The 16,137-nt window shown below is 38.7% G+C and overlaps 1 protein-coding gene across 2 annotated transcripts in view; it reads right to left on the bottom strand.

Annotated features, from left to right (window-relative positions):
* The window catches only part of ZNF385B (zinc finger protein 385B), a 136,546-nt gene extending 125,001 nt beyond the window's left edge, over positions 1-11,545 (bottom strand). The window contains exon 1 of one of the 2 annotated variants that reach the window (XM_054830817.1): positions 11,245-11,545. In XM_054830817.1, coding sequence (XP_054686792.1) covers positions 11,245-11,545 — 301 coding nt within the window. Of the gene's footprint in view, positions 1-3,496; positions 3,732-11,244 lie in introns of those variants that run through there. The other variant, XM_054830818.1, reaches the window with a different exon arrangement.
* Positions 11,546-16,137: the final 4,592 nt, after the last annotated feature.

Below are 16,137 nucleotides of genomic sequence, written 5' to 3' on the forward strand. Positions count from 1 at the left end.
AACAGGGCTGCCACAGTGAACTACAGTCCTCAGTTTACTCGGCTCCTCTGGCAGGAGTCCTCAGCAACCTTCACTAAAAAAGCAAATTCAAGATTTCCATGAAGAGCTTGGCTAAGACTTGGGTCCCAAAGTCAAGTGATCAACATGGAATTGCTCACAACCCCACACCACTTCCCCAATCATTCTTTCCTTTTAGCTTACGGCATCCTCTTATTCAGAATCTCCTTGTAAGTGACCTTGTAATAGTGAAGCGGCTATCCCCCAAATGCTCTCAAACTGCAAAAGATCACTGTACATTAACACTGATGTCTTCTAAAGGAGAAGAAATTAAAATTATGGTGCCATGTGACAATTGGCAATCTGATATAGAAATGGCTCTTGAAACAGTAGAGCTCCCTACCAGGAAGTGAAGTGGTTTTGTCCAGTGTAACGAGCACGCCAGATCTTGCTTCTCACTTTACCTACCAATGTGAAACGGCAGGAGGGGAGATATGCAGCAATAAAGACACTTGGAAGAGGATGCAACATCTCTGAAGCCGAAAGCACCTTACAAACAACATCATCTTGGAACAAAGAACTAGCCAGCTTGAAATGTGACAAGCTTGTATTCATAGTGATAAAAAGCACGGATAAAAAGAATCCCCAAAAGAATAGAAGGACAAGAAAAGGCATTCTAGCTGAAGCACAAAGAAATAAAACAAGTTTTATATGTCATGGTAGTGACATGTCACACATTGTTTTCCAAATGTTCGTAACAATATTTCTGCCTGGTAGCCTTTAAACACACACTGAAGAATAACAAGCAAATTTATTCAAAGGTCCTAAAATGACAGCAATTTTTTTTTAAGCTGTATAAAAAACAAGCTGTCGGTCTGCATCTATTTCGTGACTACAGGATAAATCCAAACAACATAGCATTGAGAAAGGAGCTTTGCTGAAATTATACTCTGCTGCGCCTTCCAAGCGTCTATGACAAAGAGCAATAGTCTCCATAGCTTCTGCTTCTCTTCCTCCTCCATGATGATGGAATAGAAAAAATTGGTATACCAGCTTAAGTTTACTTCTTAAGTAAGCTTATAGAAGCTGTGGCCTCCAGCTTCTTCCTTCCCACGAAGGCATATCAGGAGCTGATCAGGAACTCTCCTCAGCACTTAAGAGAAGAAACATTACCAGTTCTAGAGCCCACCGCATCTTCCACACAAAATGCAATGTCAAATTTTGCCCCTTGTAGACAGAACTGAGCAAAGAAGCAAATATTGTATCATAAAAAAGTGCTTATTGCAGTCTCAAGTCAGAACTATGTAGACCTATATTAACAGCAACACAATCTAAAATTACCTAACATACAAGAGAGATTAACGTAAGCTGGACAAAGTAACCCAAGTAAAGCCTAAGAGTGCACAACGTTAACCACCGTAATCTTTCACTAAGGATAGCTGCTAGCAAGGGAACAGTTAGCAATCTGACAGAGTCAGAATGCCCTCTTCCAACAAAGAAAGATGGGTAAAAAAGTTGGCTCATTAATTTACAAATTATATGTATTAAGGGAGGTTTTACAAAGGTATTTGCTAACAATTTACTCTGACTCCTACAGATTTCAAACAAAGAGCAAAGTTTGTAATATGTTCAAAAGCTGCTCTCTAAAAAGCATCTCTCCTGAATGTTTAGGGTGCTTCCTATACATTTTTCAAGTGTATTTTGTCCTTGATCAGTAAATAAGCACCCAGAGCAAATTTGCATCGAGGGATAGTAATTTTCCATGTCATGAAAAAAGCTTATTGCAAAGTGATTATAAAACTTTGTATGAAGTATGAGAAGGTGACAAAGAATTTAATAATTTTATGTCATGAATGACAAATGTATACTTACAAATGTCATCTGAGAGACAACAAAATTACTTCAAAGTGCTATGAGAAATGTGAATAGTTCAGGTCACTGGGGAGAATTTGCCTTTATTAGGGTCTCCCTAGGATCCCCACCACAAACCGCATTTTTGTTGGTTGGTTTGTGAGGGGTTTTTCCTTTCTTTTGGGTGGGGGGTGTTGTTTCAGGGTTTGTTTGTTTGTTTTTATCTCCAAAGAACACCTTAGCAGAAGCTATCAGCTTTGACAGAACACCAAAATTCTGGCACTGAACCATAAATTGACCATTACCATAAAAAGAACTGCTAAATGAGAAACCATGTGCTCAGTATAAAACTAATTTCATGCTTTCAAAAGCACACAGTGGCTTCTAGCAAGATAGTGGCCCTGGGACTTGCAAAGACAGATTGGCTAATACAAATGGTGTGTGCTCCTGATGCAGTCTGCTTAGCCAAGCTTTACATGTACTGGCAGTAAATGGAAATTCTCGAATCTTCTGTCAAACAAATACACACTTATCTATAACTTTAGAGCTGAAAGCTATAAAACAGCTGCCTCATAAATATATTTAGCAGGAAAACACATGAGCTGTCCTAGTTCCTCATAAAAAAAACCCACAGCAGTCTTTGCATAGTAAGCACAGACATTTCTATAGCAAGCAAGAAAAACCTTTTTATAAATATTTTTCAGCATCTCTCCTTCTTTTGTTAAAAAAATTACTATCAGCAAATGCAAATATAATCACAGCAGGTCTCACCACAAACTAAACATATTAGCAGAACAGCAGTGCTTAATAAGTAACTCAGCCGAACTAAATTTTTGTGTTCTGCTATAGGTGAAATTCTCAATAAAAAACTTTTATTTTTTCTAAACACATAGGTACAAAGTCTATTTAGTTTATGATAATGTTTCTTTTGAGCTTAAAGATTTACTACCAGAACTTCACAGGCTACCTTTAGCACACTATCTGTTCCCTTAAATAAAACTTACTGCACTAAATCTCAAATTTAACTGGTTAGGGAGAAGCAACAGTAATTTTATACCCTTCTCAAAGCAAGTTGTCAGTGCAAATGAATTACTGGAAGCTATCCTGGGCACGACAGGTCATAACTTTTAATATTAACAATGACAGACATACGCAAGATGTCAAATCCAGTATACAATTTATTTCATTCTTTACTTTCTCAGTTTATCCGGAGAATCCAACAGCTCTTGTGTTTTGCATATCATTATAACTATAATTTGAGATTTAACAAGCCAGAAAGCAAGCTCTGGTAAGAGGTATTTAGTCACACTGCTAATTAGCTTCTTTCTCTAACAATAATACAGCATCACTGACATGTTCCAAAAACATTTAAAATGCATAGGAAGTCACCTACTGGAAAGATGCCCTCTGCAAACAGCAAGCAAGGAAAAGGAGCTTGCCACATATTTAGAGTTACTTTTAATACTGAAATAAGAAGAGAAGAAAAATATGCATTACATGCCTTGCCATTTTTCTTATCCTTTCCACTGGAATAACTAAAATACAAAACGACACGCACACAGAAATAATGTCGAACATGTAAGCATTCACCCTTAATATTATATCACAAAGCAATTCAGTGAAGTTTAATAATAAAAATCATGCTCACCTCTACTGGGAAGTCCACTCCACATTATGGCAATACTATTTAAGCAGCTTCAACAGCAACCAAGTTACATAAACAAAACTTCCAGTATGTGACCAATGTGATCTACGGTGCTACAGAGACTTGGCTCCAGCCCTGATCATCCGTGTGACAGTACACTGTTATACCAGTGCAGCCTCAAACCTTCCCAGATGCCGGCTTATTGCATTGCTCATTGAAAATCCTTCACACGCTGGCAACATTTTAGGGAAGGACAAGCACACTCTGAGTCATTTGTAAAGAAAGCAAAGCAATTTCAGTTCTGTATCTTCATGCGTACCGAAACAGAGCACTGTCAAAGTAGAAGTCTGAGGTGAATTTATGCTGAGAAACAGGCAACCCAAGCCTTCATTATCAATGCATGGAATCAGCTACAGTGATCAAATTCAAACAAACCATTAAAAAAAAAGGATATGATTATGAAAGGCTCTACAGATTCAGCTCCAAACCACAGAGAACGAAGAATCATCTATCTAGACTGTGTAAATGTTAAAAATAGCTCTGTCTTTTCTACAATGAACACAAGACAGAGGAGAATCAGTAGCCTGTATTCTGATGAGGCTCGTTATTGGGGAAAAAAATCCAGCAATAAAAATTAATGATTCCTTACAGCTTTTCTAAATAAGATTAATTTACAATTATGCAAATGAACAAATAAGTACTTTTTAACCACATAACAAAGTCTATTATACATAAACAAATAGGGTATCTATTAAAGAGAAGCACCAATATTCTGATGAAAAATTTGAGTACTGACCTAGCAAAGGTAGAATCAACAATCAAAAGCATGACTTTACATGACCAATGCCTTCGTCTTTCAAAAACAACAATAATTTTTAATTACTTACTATGAAAAATCTCCATGGCTTATTAAATTCATGCTCTTCCTACTCCCACACAGACTTCCCACTATGTAAATCTTTTTGTCTTTCAGGTACTTCATATGTTTTCTTTCCCAAAAAAGGTAAGAGGGCATATGTGTTGCTGTGCATACTCACACCCACAGAGATACACAGTATAATAAGAATCAGATGTAATCATTACTAGGTTAAGTTTGCAAAGAAACAGAAAGACGCAGGAGTTTTTATTATAATACCTGTAGCGTTATCCAAATATACTACTGTGTCATGAGATGACTATGAGAGAAATTTTGGCAGGATCTGATCCCAGATGAGAATACTTACCGTACTGGGAGAGTATCTGATTTACTTTTGCAAGATAAAAATAATAAACAAATCTGACTTTATTATTTTATTTTTTTTCAGTCATTTCTATATAGTTTTAATATATTTAAATACATTTTAAAACATTGTTGGAAATGCACACTGAATAAAAACAATGATTCTGCATTTATGGATCCCTTTTCACCTGTAAACTGTGGATCACATCCTTCAAAGAGATGGTGGGGAAATCCTTCAGCAACACGAACTCAACTGATTTCAGCAGCTCTCCAGGCCATTGCCTGGGCTGTTTAAACGACAAGGGAGATCGCCCCAGCCTGAACAGAAGCTGGGTCACCACCACTCCTGCAGCTATGTCAGCTTGAAATCATGGCTGGTGAGTAGCTGTACTTTTGGTCCTAGACTCTAGAACATCTGATTATCTGACATCTTAAATGCTAGTTCTTTACCACAGTATAACTGCCTCTGAAGACAGGTTAAATTCTCTTCCTGAAAGGAATTTTGCAGAGAATTTTGCTACGAGAATATATTTATGCAAACTAGTGGCAAAGAGTGCCAACTGTGGTAGCCAATTTTTTTTTTTTAAATCCTTCCCCACTCCACCCAAAGCACCACCCCCCATAAACTGCTTTTTTCCATACTAGCCACTTACTCCATTTGTTTGCTTACAAATGTCATTTATGTGCTCCCCACCTCCAAGAGAATGAAGTGGAGGCTATGAAAGAATGATTGGTCTGATAACCTTTACCAATGTCAATGTAGCTTTCACAGGGCAGCTACTCAAATGCAGAACAAAGTATTATAGGTACAGCTTGTAGTTATTAGCAAACAAGAAACCATCCTTAATGTCAGCTCTGTCCCTTGATATTAACTGTCATCAGCAGCATTTTGTAAGGAGTATCAAGTGCACCAAAACAATATAATAAAACCCCTTAATTTCAGAGCAGCTAATCATGACTGCTGTGAAAGAAAAATAGCAATCACTTATTATAGATACAATTCATACTATAAGAAAAATCATAAGAAATATGTAAAGTTACATAAGTTGAGTTACGGAGGATACTCAAGTGATGGGGAGAATGTGGAACCAACTACCAAATTCAATCTTGTTCAAAAGACCACTGAATAATAAAAGAAGTCAACACACCCTGTAGTGAGAAGTGAAATGCTAACAGTTTCTCAATAGCTCACTAACCTATGTTGCATTACAGGAATGTAACTCTTATTATTTTTTATTACATTGGAGAAAGGTAATAGTTTTGCTTTTTAGCAAAAGAGCCTAATCTTTTCCAAACAGAGTAGCAAAACAGGATAGCAAAACGGGGAACAACCTCCCTTTCACATGGAGGGCAGAGGGAGAAAGCCCCAAGGCGTCACTCCACTTTGTGCCCCCACAGCAGCTTTTTTCAAACTGCTTTCCAAAAGGTTGGGCTGTAGGCAGCAGATGTGGAAGGCAGAACAAGCCTAGAAAAGGTTTTGACATAACACAAGTAAGCCCACAGTGCTTTCTACTAGCGTTTTCCTTCTCTTCCCTATAGCTATGCATGGATGCATTTAGTAGGACTCAGCTCACAAACTTTTTCAAGATACTTTTGATTGCTGCTTAGCATTCCTCTGAGTACGTGGTAGAATAATTCATAAAGACCTCTGTAATAAAAGTCAGATTATCCTTGTTCTGTTTTTAGAACAAAGAAAGACAAACATTGATAAGGAATTTGAGGACCTAGATCACGAGGCTTAAAGTAAGCAAAAATTCTGTTCTCCATTAAGTTGGCAGAAAGCAGTCTTAGATGGCAACTAAGCTACCTGTCAGAAAGCTAGTCTTGGCCCAGCTAAAGATTCAAACCTACATACAAAGACCTCCATTTGGGATCAGATTCTTCTGACAATTAAAAACTGAGGAAAAACTCCACTGACATCCAAGTAATGCACTGCAGTTTCGTTCTGTTGTAACAGATCATCGTTTAATCCTGCACTGACCTAGTAACCTGGCAAGGTAATTTCCTTACAGTTTCATCTAAAAAAAAAAAAAAAATTCCTCTCATGCACCAGGCCAAAGGTGGGCATGTGGATTTAAGGCTAGCTGGAATATTTTCAGGATAATGTCTCAACGTCTACCAATAGTCAGTTTTACTTTTTGAGAGAAAGAAAGTGTCAAATGCTTAGAAAATTAATTATTAATCTAAATTAGATGTTTAAGAAGGTCCTTTTCATTTGACATAGCTGAAGACACTATTCACACTTCCTAATTCTAGACATTTGGCAAACTAATATGCAAGTTTGCTATATAGTCCATGGATTCTTTGAAGGATAATTCTGAGCACATTAATTGTAAGTCTCCTTGCCTCCATTAACTTGAAGGGATGCCTAGACTTCCAACTTAACATGGCATCACATAAGAAGGCAAAACAGTTCTAATCTCTATTGCCAAAAGTGAAGAAAATCTGCCTTCTGCATACTCCCTTGTTCTCATCCCGTGCCCAAGACTGCTGTTTTACCTTCTCCCTTGCACTAGCATTACCAGGCCCTTTTTGTGAATTGCATCAAGTCATGAACCCAAGAGAAGTCTAGTCATTTATGTGTTTATTTTGCTAGTTTAACAAACCCCTGTCTGTCACTGCTGTGAGCCAGATCACACAACTGTGTGTTGATCATCTCTCAGGAAATCATCCTGTGATTATTTCCTTAGTATCACAAAGGAACACATTAAGTTGTAGGACTGTTCCCTACAAAGAGTCACAGCACAGAGGCCCCCAGCATTGCCAAAACTGTCCTGCGAGGTCAGAGATTTCAAGAGCAAAAAGGCAGAGCTGCTACCACAATACACTGCCAGAGGACTGACCTCCCAATCACGCTTCCAGCCAAACCTACAGAAAGATATTCAAATGGGCATTAACGAGTGGCATCTGGACTCTAAAGCATGTTTGCTGTTTAGAACAGCCTAGGGCCCAGGAAAAAGTGATTCTGCTTTGCCCGCTTCTACAATTTGGGCACTTTCTGTAACGAAAAATGACACTACCCTACCCATTTGCAGGGATCTGTAAAATTTGGGCTTCGACAGGTATTTCTAGTACACTCACTCTTAAAACTACACCAATCACTTCCAAGTTAGCACGGGGGCAAAGGAGAGAGAATCAGGAGATTCACCATGAGATACCACCGCGGGGAACGAGTAATGAGCAAAATCAGTGTCATCTCCAAAGGAGAACTGGGAGACAAAACTAGCCACAGCATATGTTAACAAAAACCTCGCTGTTATCCCTACAGACAGCTTGCTTAATAAAAAAAGGCTTAAGAAAAGAACGGTAGCGAGCAAGCCCCCACAGCCCAGCTCCGCGGCTCGGCGGCGGCATGGCCCGGGCTGCAGCACCATCTCGTGGGAGCCTGGCGGCCCCGCAGCCTTCCCTGCTGCAAAGTGCTGCCCCCCCGCCTCCACCTCCCACACGAGTAACGCTTCAGCTCTCTGTTAGCAGGTAAGCAGGAAAGCAATCTTAAATTAGCCACGTTCTTAGCTTACTCTTAAGACCGGTTCCTCGGCCTACCAAGAGCGGATACCTTAGCCCTTGTTTGCAAGGGGTAGTTGGGGTTTCAGGTACCCCGCGGAGCTGCGACCTGACCCACGGCTGGCTGTCGCTGCTGCAGCCTCCGGCAAGAAGTGCTGCTGAAAAGCTTTTAACAGGCCCACTCCAAAACACATTTCCCCATGGCTGCAAGAAACTACCCTTTCTTTTCCTGCTTACAGGAAATAACTGAAATAATTTCCAATTCAAGCTGCAGAAGCAAGTACAGACTTTCTTATTTTCCTGAAACTTTATTTCCTTCCGGCAGAAGCCTGGCCGTACATCAGATACGCCTAGCACAAGGGCAGGGATGGCCCTTGGCAATGGCATCGCTGACAAACTTCAGCCTGAGCTGCAGTAAGACAGGGTGGGTATGAATGGTAATGAATAATCACTACCATAAGCAATAGCGAAGGCTCTAATGTTGTGTGCAATATACTCTTCCAGCAGAATACTGTTTTTTTCCACACACATAATATTTAACACCAATGTAAAGAAAATGAGAAGTTCCATGAGTGGATCAAATCACCAAAGCCTGCTAATTTAGTCAATTTCTTGATTTGATCAATATAAAGAAAAGCAGCTGTAAACTTTACATGCAATTTTACTTGCTGTGAAATAACTGAAATTGCAGGTACAGGTACAATAGCAAAATAGCTTCTAGATTTCAATAATGAGATGGAGGCAGCAAAATAAACAAGAGTCTGCAGAAACAAAGTAGGCTTTTTAGAAAAATATGTTGCTAAAAAACTTCTGAAATTCTATGACAATTGTACCCTTACTCTAAACATAAAGAAGTAACTTTAAAATTATCTCTAAAAAGATATTTAGACTTTAAGTATATAAACCCACCTTCTCTATACATTGTAGAGTATTATTGCCAAGACCTGGAATTCCAGTTATCAAATCTCAGTAAACTTTTCAATAGTGGTACAACAAGGACCATCACCTATTACTGGAAGTTATGAGCAACAAATTGAGGTTATAGTTGTAAAAACACAGTGCAAGTCAACAATTAAAAGGGTGTTTTAGAACATCCTGAGGCCACCTGTCACAGAGGGGGTCTCAGAAGACGATGAATATGGAAGTATGTCTCATGAGCCCCCTGTGTTCATCCCCATTTGGAAGAAAGTCCACCAAGAGCTAAGGAGGCTGGAGGCAGTGATGGTACACACATCTTTTCTGTCACACAGGATCAAGACGGTTCTGGCAGGTCTGTAATCCTGGTTTCCGTACTGTCAATGAATATCTACAGTCACGTATGTTTTACAGTCATCTTATTTTCCAACTGGAATATTATTAATTTCATATTCATGTTATGGAGACAGAAGAAAACTCCAACCACATATTAGCAGGAACCTTTGCAGAAAGCTTCCCGAGGTGTGCTGGACTGTTCACTACCCGGTTCATTAGAAAGGGATGTAGTTACAACAATGAAGTATGAGCGGGGCTATTTGCTTCCTTCACACGTGGAATAAAGTCTGTTCACTGGTAAGGTGAGATGAATATAATTGTTCTCTTACCACCTGCACAATTAATTCTGTTTACAATGTTAGCTGAAGAAATGGGAAAGGCAGACTCCCGTTACAAGGGGTAATAATGCTCCAGAGGACACGGATTAAAACTGAGCCTGGATAATGTCAATCATAAGAAAATTAATTTCTACTTATTTTTGAAAATTTTGAGAACTACATTTCAGTAAATCTTGCTCTCCTACTGGCTCTTAAGCAGTATATTAAATTGTCTATGCAATAATAATAATAATAAACTGCCTATGCAAGGCACTTCTTTCTTTTAAATGTTATGAAACCAACATCCTTCAGCTATGAAAACAGAGTGCCTATTTCAACATGCACTGGATAGACCAGCATAACCAGGACATAACTAGGATATAGCCTAATATAGAGATCCATGAACAAAGCACAAAGAAACATGACTTTTAACTCCTAAGCTATACAGTAACCCCAAAGCATGGGGTACCACGGCATACCAGTACCTAAAGGAGCCTGCAGGAAAGCTGGAGAGGGACTGTTTACAAGTGCATGGAGTGACAGGACAAGGGGTAATGGCCTTAAGCTGAAGGAGGGTAGACTGTGATTAGGGATTAGGAAGAAATTCTTCTCTGTGAGGGTGGTGAGGCACTGGCACAGGTTGCCCAGAGAAGCTGTGGCTGCCCCCTCCCTGGAAGTGTTTAAGGCCAGGTGGGATGGGGCTTTGGGCAACCAGGTCTAGGGGAGGGTGTCCCTGCCCATGGCAGGAGGGTTGGAACTAGATGATCTGTGAGGTCCCTTCCAACCCAAACCATTCTATGATTCTATTAATTTAGAAACTAATTAATGATGACACTGAAAAAAAAAAAAAAAACAACCACACAAAAAAAAAGAACATTAAGTGATTTGCACCTTTACGTTATGTGCTTTGCACTTTACATTATGCATGTTAAATGCATTTTGCCCAAGCATTTGGGACCTTTGTTTTGCCCGATAAGTAAAAAGAATTATTTCAAATTACTTCTCACTGGAATGAGAGTAATTAAAACCCAGACCACTGAAAGCCAAAACAATGAAAGGGCCAGGCCTCTAAATTCCAGCTCTCCTCCTCCTCTTCCCACCACTAAATTGTCTTTTAAAAGTTTCTCCTGTACCTGTAGCATCCTTTCAGAACTTTGTTTTGGGAACAAAAGCAGATGACAAAATACATGACTATTTGAACCCACAACAGCTACTTTTAAATAGACTGTCAGCTACACAAGGTCCAACACAGCCATTAATCATGCATTAACGCAATATTGCCTTAATACAAGTTGGCTTCACAGGAAAGGAAATAGACTAGTAATTCTGAACATGGCAAAATTATTAACTACTAGTATTGATCTGTATTAAGTTTAATGTTTGTTGGGTGGGGAACGTAGAGCTTAAAAGCTTCCTCAGATCTCCTGACCAAAATCCAACATCTCATAGTAATCATGTACCTGTGCTTGTACTTGCAAACAAAGTAGCAGGAGCTGTACTTGTAGGGAGTTTTCCATTATTTAGCTGCTTCACTCTCTTCAGGTGAGACTTCCCATTGTAATGAACTTGAGCTTGTGCTGCAGAGTTCAGCTGTATATTGCACACGTCGCAGAAGGAAAACAGTATCTTCTTTTTTTCTTTGCTTAATTGATAGTCCTGCCTGTCATTCCTCAGTCCTTTTTCTTCAAAGCCCCGTAGAACAGCTGGTTGATTCATAATCCCATCTTCAAAGACGTGGTCAGGACTTAATGGCCGCTTCATACCTACAAAGCGAACAGACAAAATTGTTACTACAAGCCAACTAATAATGCATTTTCTTTTTTAAAATGCTACACACCATGAACCAAAGACCAGTTCCAACAAATAAGGTTCCAAATTGCAGAGGCGTTGCTTAATAAATACATGCATTTGTGACACATCACAGAGCTCAGAAATAAGAAGTTGGCAATATATCACAGTCCACACACAACTCATTATTTTCTTCTGTGAACTTTCTATTTTAAAGCAGGTTTATTATTGCATCTCTAGCAGAAGTTAAGATTATTTTCAAATACATTTCCTCCACCTCACTAAACACCGGTTCTAGAGCTTTTCACTTTCCAATGCCTATAGCAGTACCCACTGCCCCAAATACAATTATTTAACAAAAAGGATGCTGACAAGAGACGTTACTGAAATATTGGAAGACAGTAGACTGTTCAAGTGAGACTAATGAATACTTTCCACTTTTATATACACCCAAATCTTCAGCCTTCAAACATGCATTAAGATGCTATCTATAGGTCCGTCAGTACCTTCACAATTAAAACTACTACACAGAGAAATGCCAGCTTGAAGTTAGTCTTGTGGGAGCTACACAAATACACGGTAAATGACAGTCCCTGGACAACAATCCAAGAGCCTGAAATACGCACTTGTCCCTAGAGAATAAAAACCTCATCATGCTAAGTGAACCAAGCTGCACAAAGAACAGTTTTATATATCTGGGGGGAGGTTTGTAGGTGTGTATTTTATTTAAGGTATGCTGCTAAACCAGTAGAGAAGGGGGGAGGGCTCTTTATAAGGAGGAGAAGGGTCTAGGGTAACTCAAATAGAAAATATTTCTGTTTTCTTGGCTAAACAACTTGCTGTTTACACTTTATTCTTTCCCACCAGCACCCAAATCTTTCTGGATCAGCCGAAGGCTGGCTTAGGGAGCTGTGCAGAAGAGCTCTTTCCAGGCAAGAGTGGATCTATATTCAGCTTTCAGAAGCAAAGATGCTTCAAATGCAAGATCCCTTTTTCAGCCCGGGAACCAGAGCAGCACAGACCTTTCTGCATACCTGCCACTCTGCTATACGGGAGGAATGACAGAGACCACACCTCCACGCACACAAAACCAAACACAAAAGCAGTCCTAGCAATCCTCCCCACAACAGCATGGTATTCGGGAGCAATACTACAATACTCCTCTGGTTACCCAGACAAGTATATTACTAGGAAAAAGTCTGTTTGGTTCCTTAGCACAGGTATGTAAATGGAAACAACTTCAGAAAAAGGTTATTTAAAGAGCCGTTTATATTGTGGAATAGAGTGTTTCATCACATTCCTAACTCTAGCCCATGCTTAAAATTTTAGTGTTTGTATAAATTCCTCCTCAAGCACGATTCACCGATCAAGTATTCTAAATAAACAGAGCTCACAGTCATGTATTTGTTTCATATAACTGACAGTTCTGTCATCAAGCAAACAAAAAATATAAACAATACATTAATTAAGATATACATCACATCAAATATGAAACCAAAAAATAATTATTAAAAATAATTGTAAGGCCCAGGTACCTAATTGCTTTTAAAAACAAAATACTAGTGATCCTGAAAACCTAGGCTAGACACTGTCACACTAAATCATTTAAGCGTAAGTATCATATTTCAAGGCAAGCAACCAAGATCCTTGACTCAGCTGAGCTTAGATGACATTTTCATCTGAAAATTTAATCTGCTTAGAGCTTTGGTATTTGTTACTTTTCAGTGTATTTTTTTAAACCATAAATAACTTCCCCTACTCCTTTTGTTTTCTGTATATTTTTATTTCAATAGCGCTGTTGTAGTTTTTGTTCCCTGAAGTAAAAGGTTTTGAAACGATAGTATTTTTATATTACATTGGTTTAGATGCTATAAACATACAAACATTATTATTTAATAATAAAATATGTAACAGTTTAAAAATCCTGGCTGGTTAGAAATCTCAGAAGTTTGATTGCAGAAAGCTAAGAATTATTTAAAGTATAATTTGGTAATTATTTCAATAATCTGTAAGATCTTAATGAAACTCAGTTGGTTTGGATACATTTAAAAGTGGCAGAGGCGAACATCTGCATTAGGAAGCTGCGTGGACCAGCAGGCAGACTGATGGAGCAGACAGCTGCTGCTGAGTACCAGTAACACCACCAGAACCTTTGAAAGGGGGTTTATTCTGGAGAACACCGGCCTGTCACTGCGTTAGCCCATTATCACTGCAGCATGAGATACATTCACTCCTGGACTGCAGGTTTTGATTTACTTTCATCCAAAGGAATGAAAACTTTCAGTTGGTAAAGTCTGAGACTGCTGAAATACGAACCAAAGCAGGGTTAATGGGGAAAATCAGAACACTTGCCTCAAAAGTGCGCTCCTGACATGACCAAAAAATGTTTTTAATACGGACACACCCAGAAAGAACAACTGAGCATAGCAAGGACTCAAACACCACACCTACACCCTAAGGCAGCATCCCAGCTGGCAGCCTAGAAAGAAAATTAACCTTCAGACAAACAAAAAGAAACCACTGTCTAAACTTCACTTTTCTTTTTACAATCAGCGTAGTTTCAAACTCTTCTACTACAAAGTACTGTCTTAGTTGCATTAACACAGGACAAATGAGTCCTTAAAGCAATCTCTTGCGACTAATTTAAGAATTAAAAATCACAAGCTCAAATTTTAAAATAACCCTGATTGCCTAAAGCTCTGCATCTAATTTAAAAGGTGGCCTGATTATAAGCAGCACTGACCTCCCAACAACTGCTGGAAGCAGCAGATGCAAAGCACTTCTAAAAAAACACCTACATTGAGCATCTTAAACCTTGGCTTTAGGAGGGCACGCAGCAGCATACTCTGGCTGGTCCGACCCTGGAGAGGACCTGTACTTGCAGCAGAAACCAAACCACGCTAGCCCTCAGAAGTCTGCCTGCTCCCAGCGCAGAAGTCCAAGCCCTTGTCTTCCTGGGATTTCAGACCTGACCACTTGGTATGGCAATTCATCTGTGTTTGCAAAGCCTTGTCTAGTCCCTTCTAATGTGTTTAAGCAGGAAACGTTGATGGCAAACATCCACCGAGATTTTACAGCATGTACCTCTTTCACACAGTAATACAGCTTTCATCGTAACTAATCACTATTTGTGGTGTATGTATTTGTTCAAAAAAATAAAAAGGTTATTACATGAAAAGTCCCAGTTGTCTTTAAAATTCCATCTCCTTCCTTTCTTCTTTAAAGTTAGGGTTAGACAAACACACCTTTAAAAATACCTTCTGAACTGTCCCGGCTGTAGGATATACAGAACAAGTACAATTCTGCATTGAGTCAGTGTAAGAATCTCAAGACGAACGCAGATGTATTTTGTAAGAAGCAACCTTTCTTTAGAAGGCTATCTGAATGTTGTATACTTATGAAAGAAACTTGTACATACACATTTAACTGTAATCATACACATTAAATTGTAATTTTAAAAAAAAAAACCACACACCAAAAAACTTGAGCATTCTTCCTATTCTCTACATTGCCTAGTCACTCAAATTTATGCCAGCAAGAATGTGGCAAGTGTCTTTTTCCTTCGAAAAGAGCTTTTCACTGCAGACAGATTTTGAAGAGTTCTGGATGGTACTTATTCTCACTCACCAGGAGTCAGATATGAAATGGGGCCGTTTCGTTCCTCAGGCTTACACATAGCTCAATAACATTATCACATAACAGAAGCAGCTACTTGAGTCTACAGTCAGTGAACTGAGAATAAAGAGAAGTTACATGATCATTATATTCTGCAAAATCAAACAAATCCTTTATAGTAATAGCTACAGATGAGATTGTGAAGCATTTAGAAGCAGGTTTAAGACTAAAACCAAGAGTATTAGTTCATTAAAAGGGAGAAAAGATGGAAATTGTCATACAGGGAAAATATATCAACCCTGCAAGCTCCCACTTTTGTATAACCTGGATAGTGCACAGTATAAGCCAAGTCCCAGCAGCAGCTGATACATAACAATATCCACAAATTAAACTGTCCCATACAGAAAGGACATTATTCTGTGAATCACACTGGAGTGACACACACATTACGAAAGTAGTGCTATATCACTGTAGTTGTATTTACTCAACGACTTAGAGGACTAGACCCAATTAAAAATGGAAAGGTGAGAACATGAAAACAAGAAAAAAAAGCCAGAAACAAAGAAGAGCATTCAAGTATGTTAGAAAACATTCAGGTGAAATGATCCAGAAAAATCTAAGTCCATAAAAGGATTGTATGTCACATTCATCTTTCATAGGTACTTGAAAGTCTGCTTCTTTCTCTTGCAAAAGTAAATTCTTCTTCAAACCAGATATGATTTTGATCAGAGTTAAAATGAGTATAAGAGAAAGAAATGCAAGTATAAGAGCTTTTCAGATATTTGACTTAAGTTGTTACCAGACCAAACAAGTTGTCCCCCCCAGTACATAGAACTGTGATCTATCTGAATAGATTCTCCAAGCAATACTGGAGCAAGAATAAATTAGTGATTTTATGACACCACATTAAAATTCTTAGGTGTCATGAGATACCCTGTTAGGATTTCTGA

This window comes from Grus americana, chromosome 6, assembly GCF_028858705.1.
Source record: "Grus americana isolate bGruAme1 chromosome 6, bGruAme1.mat, whole genome shotgun sequence".
Taxonomy (NCBI): Eukaryota; Metazoa; Chordata; class Aves; order Gruiformes; family Gruidae; genus Grus; species Grus americana.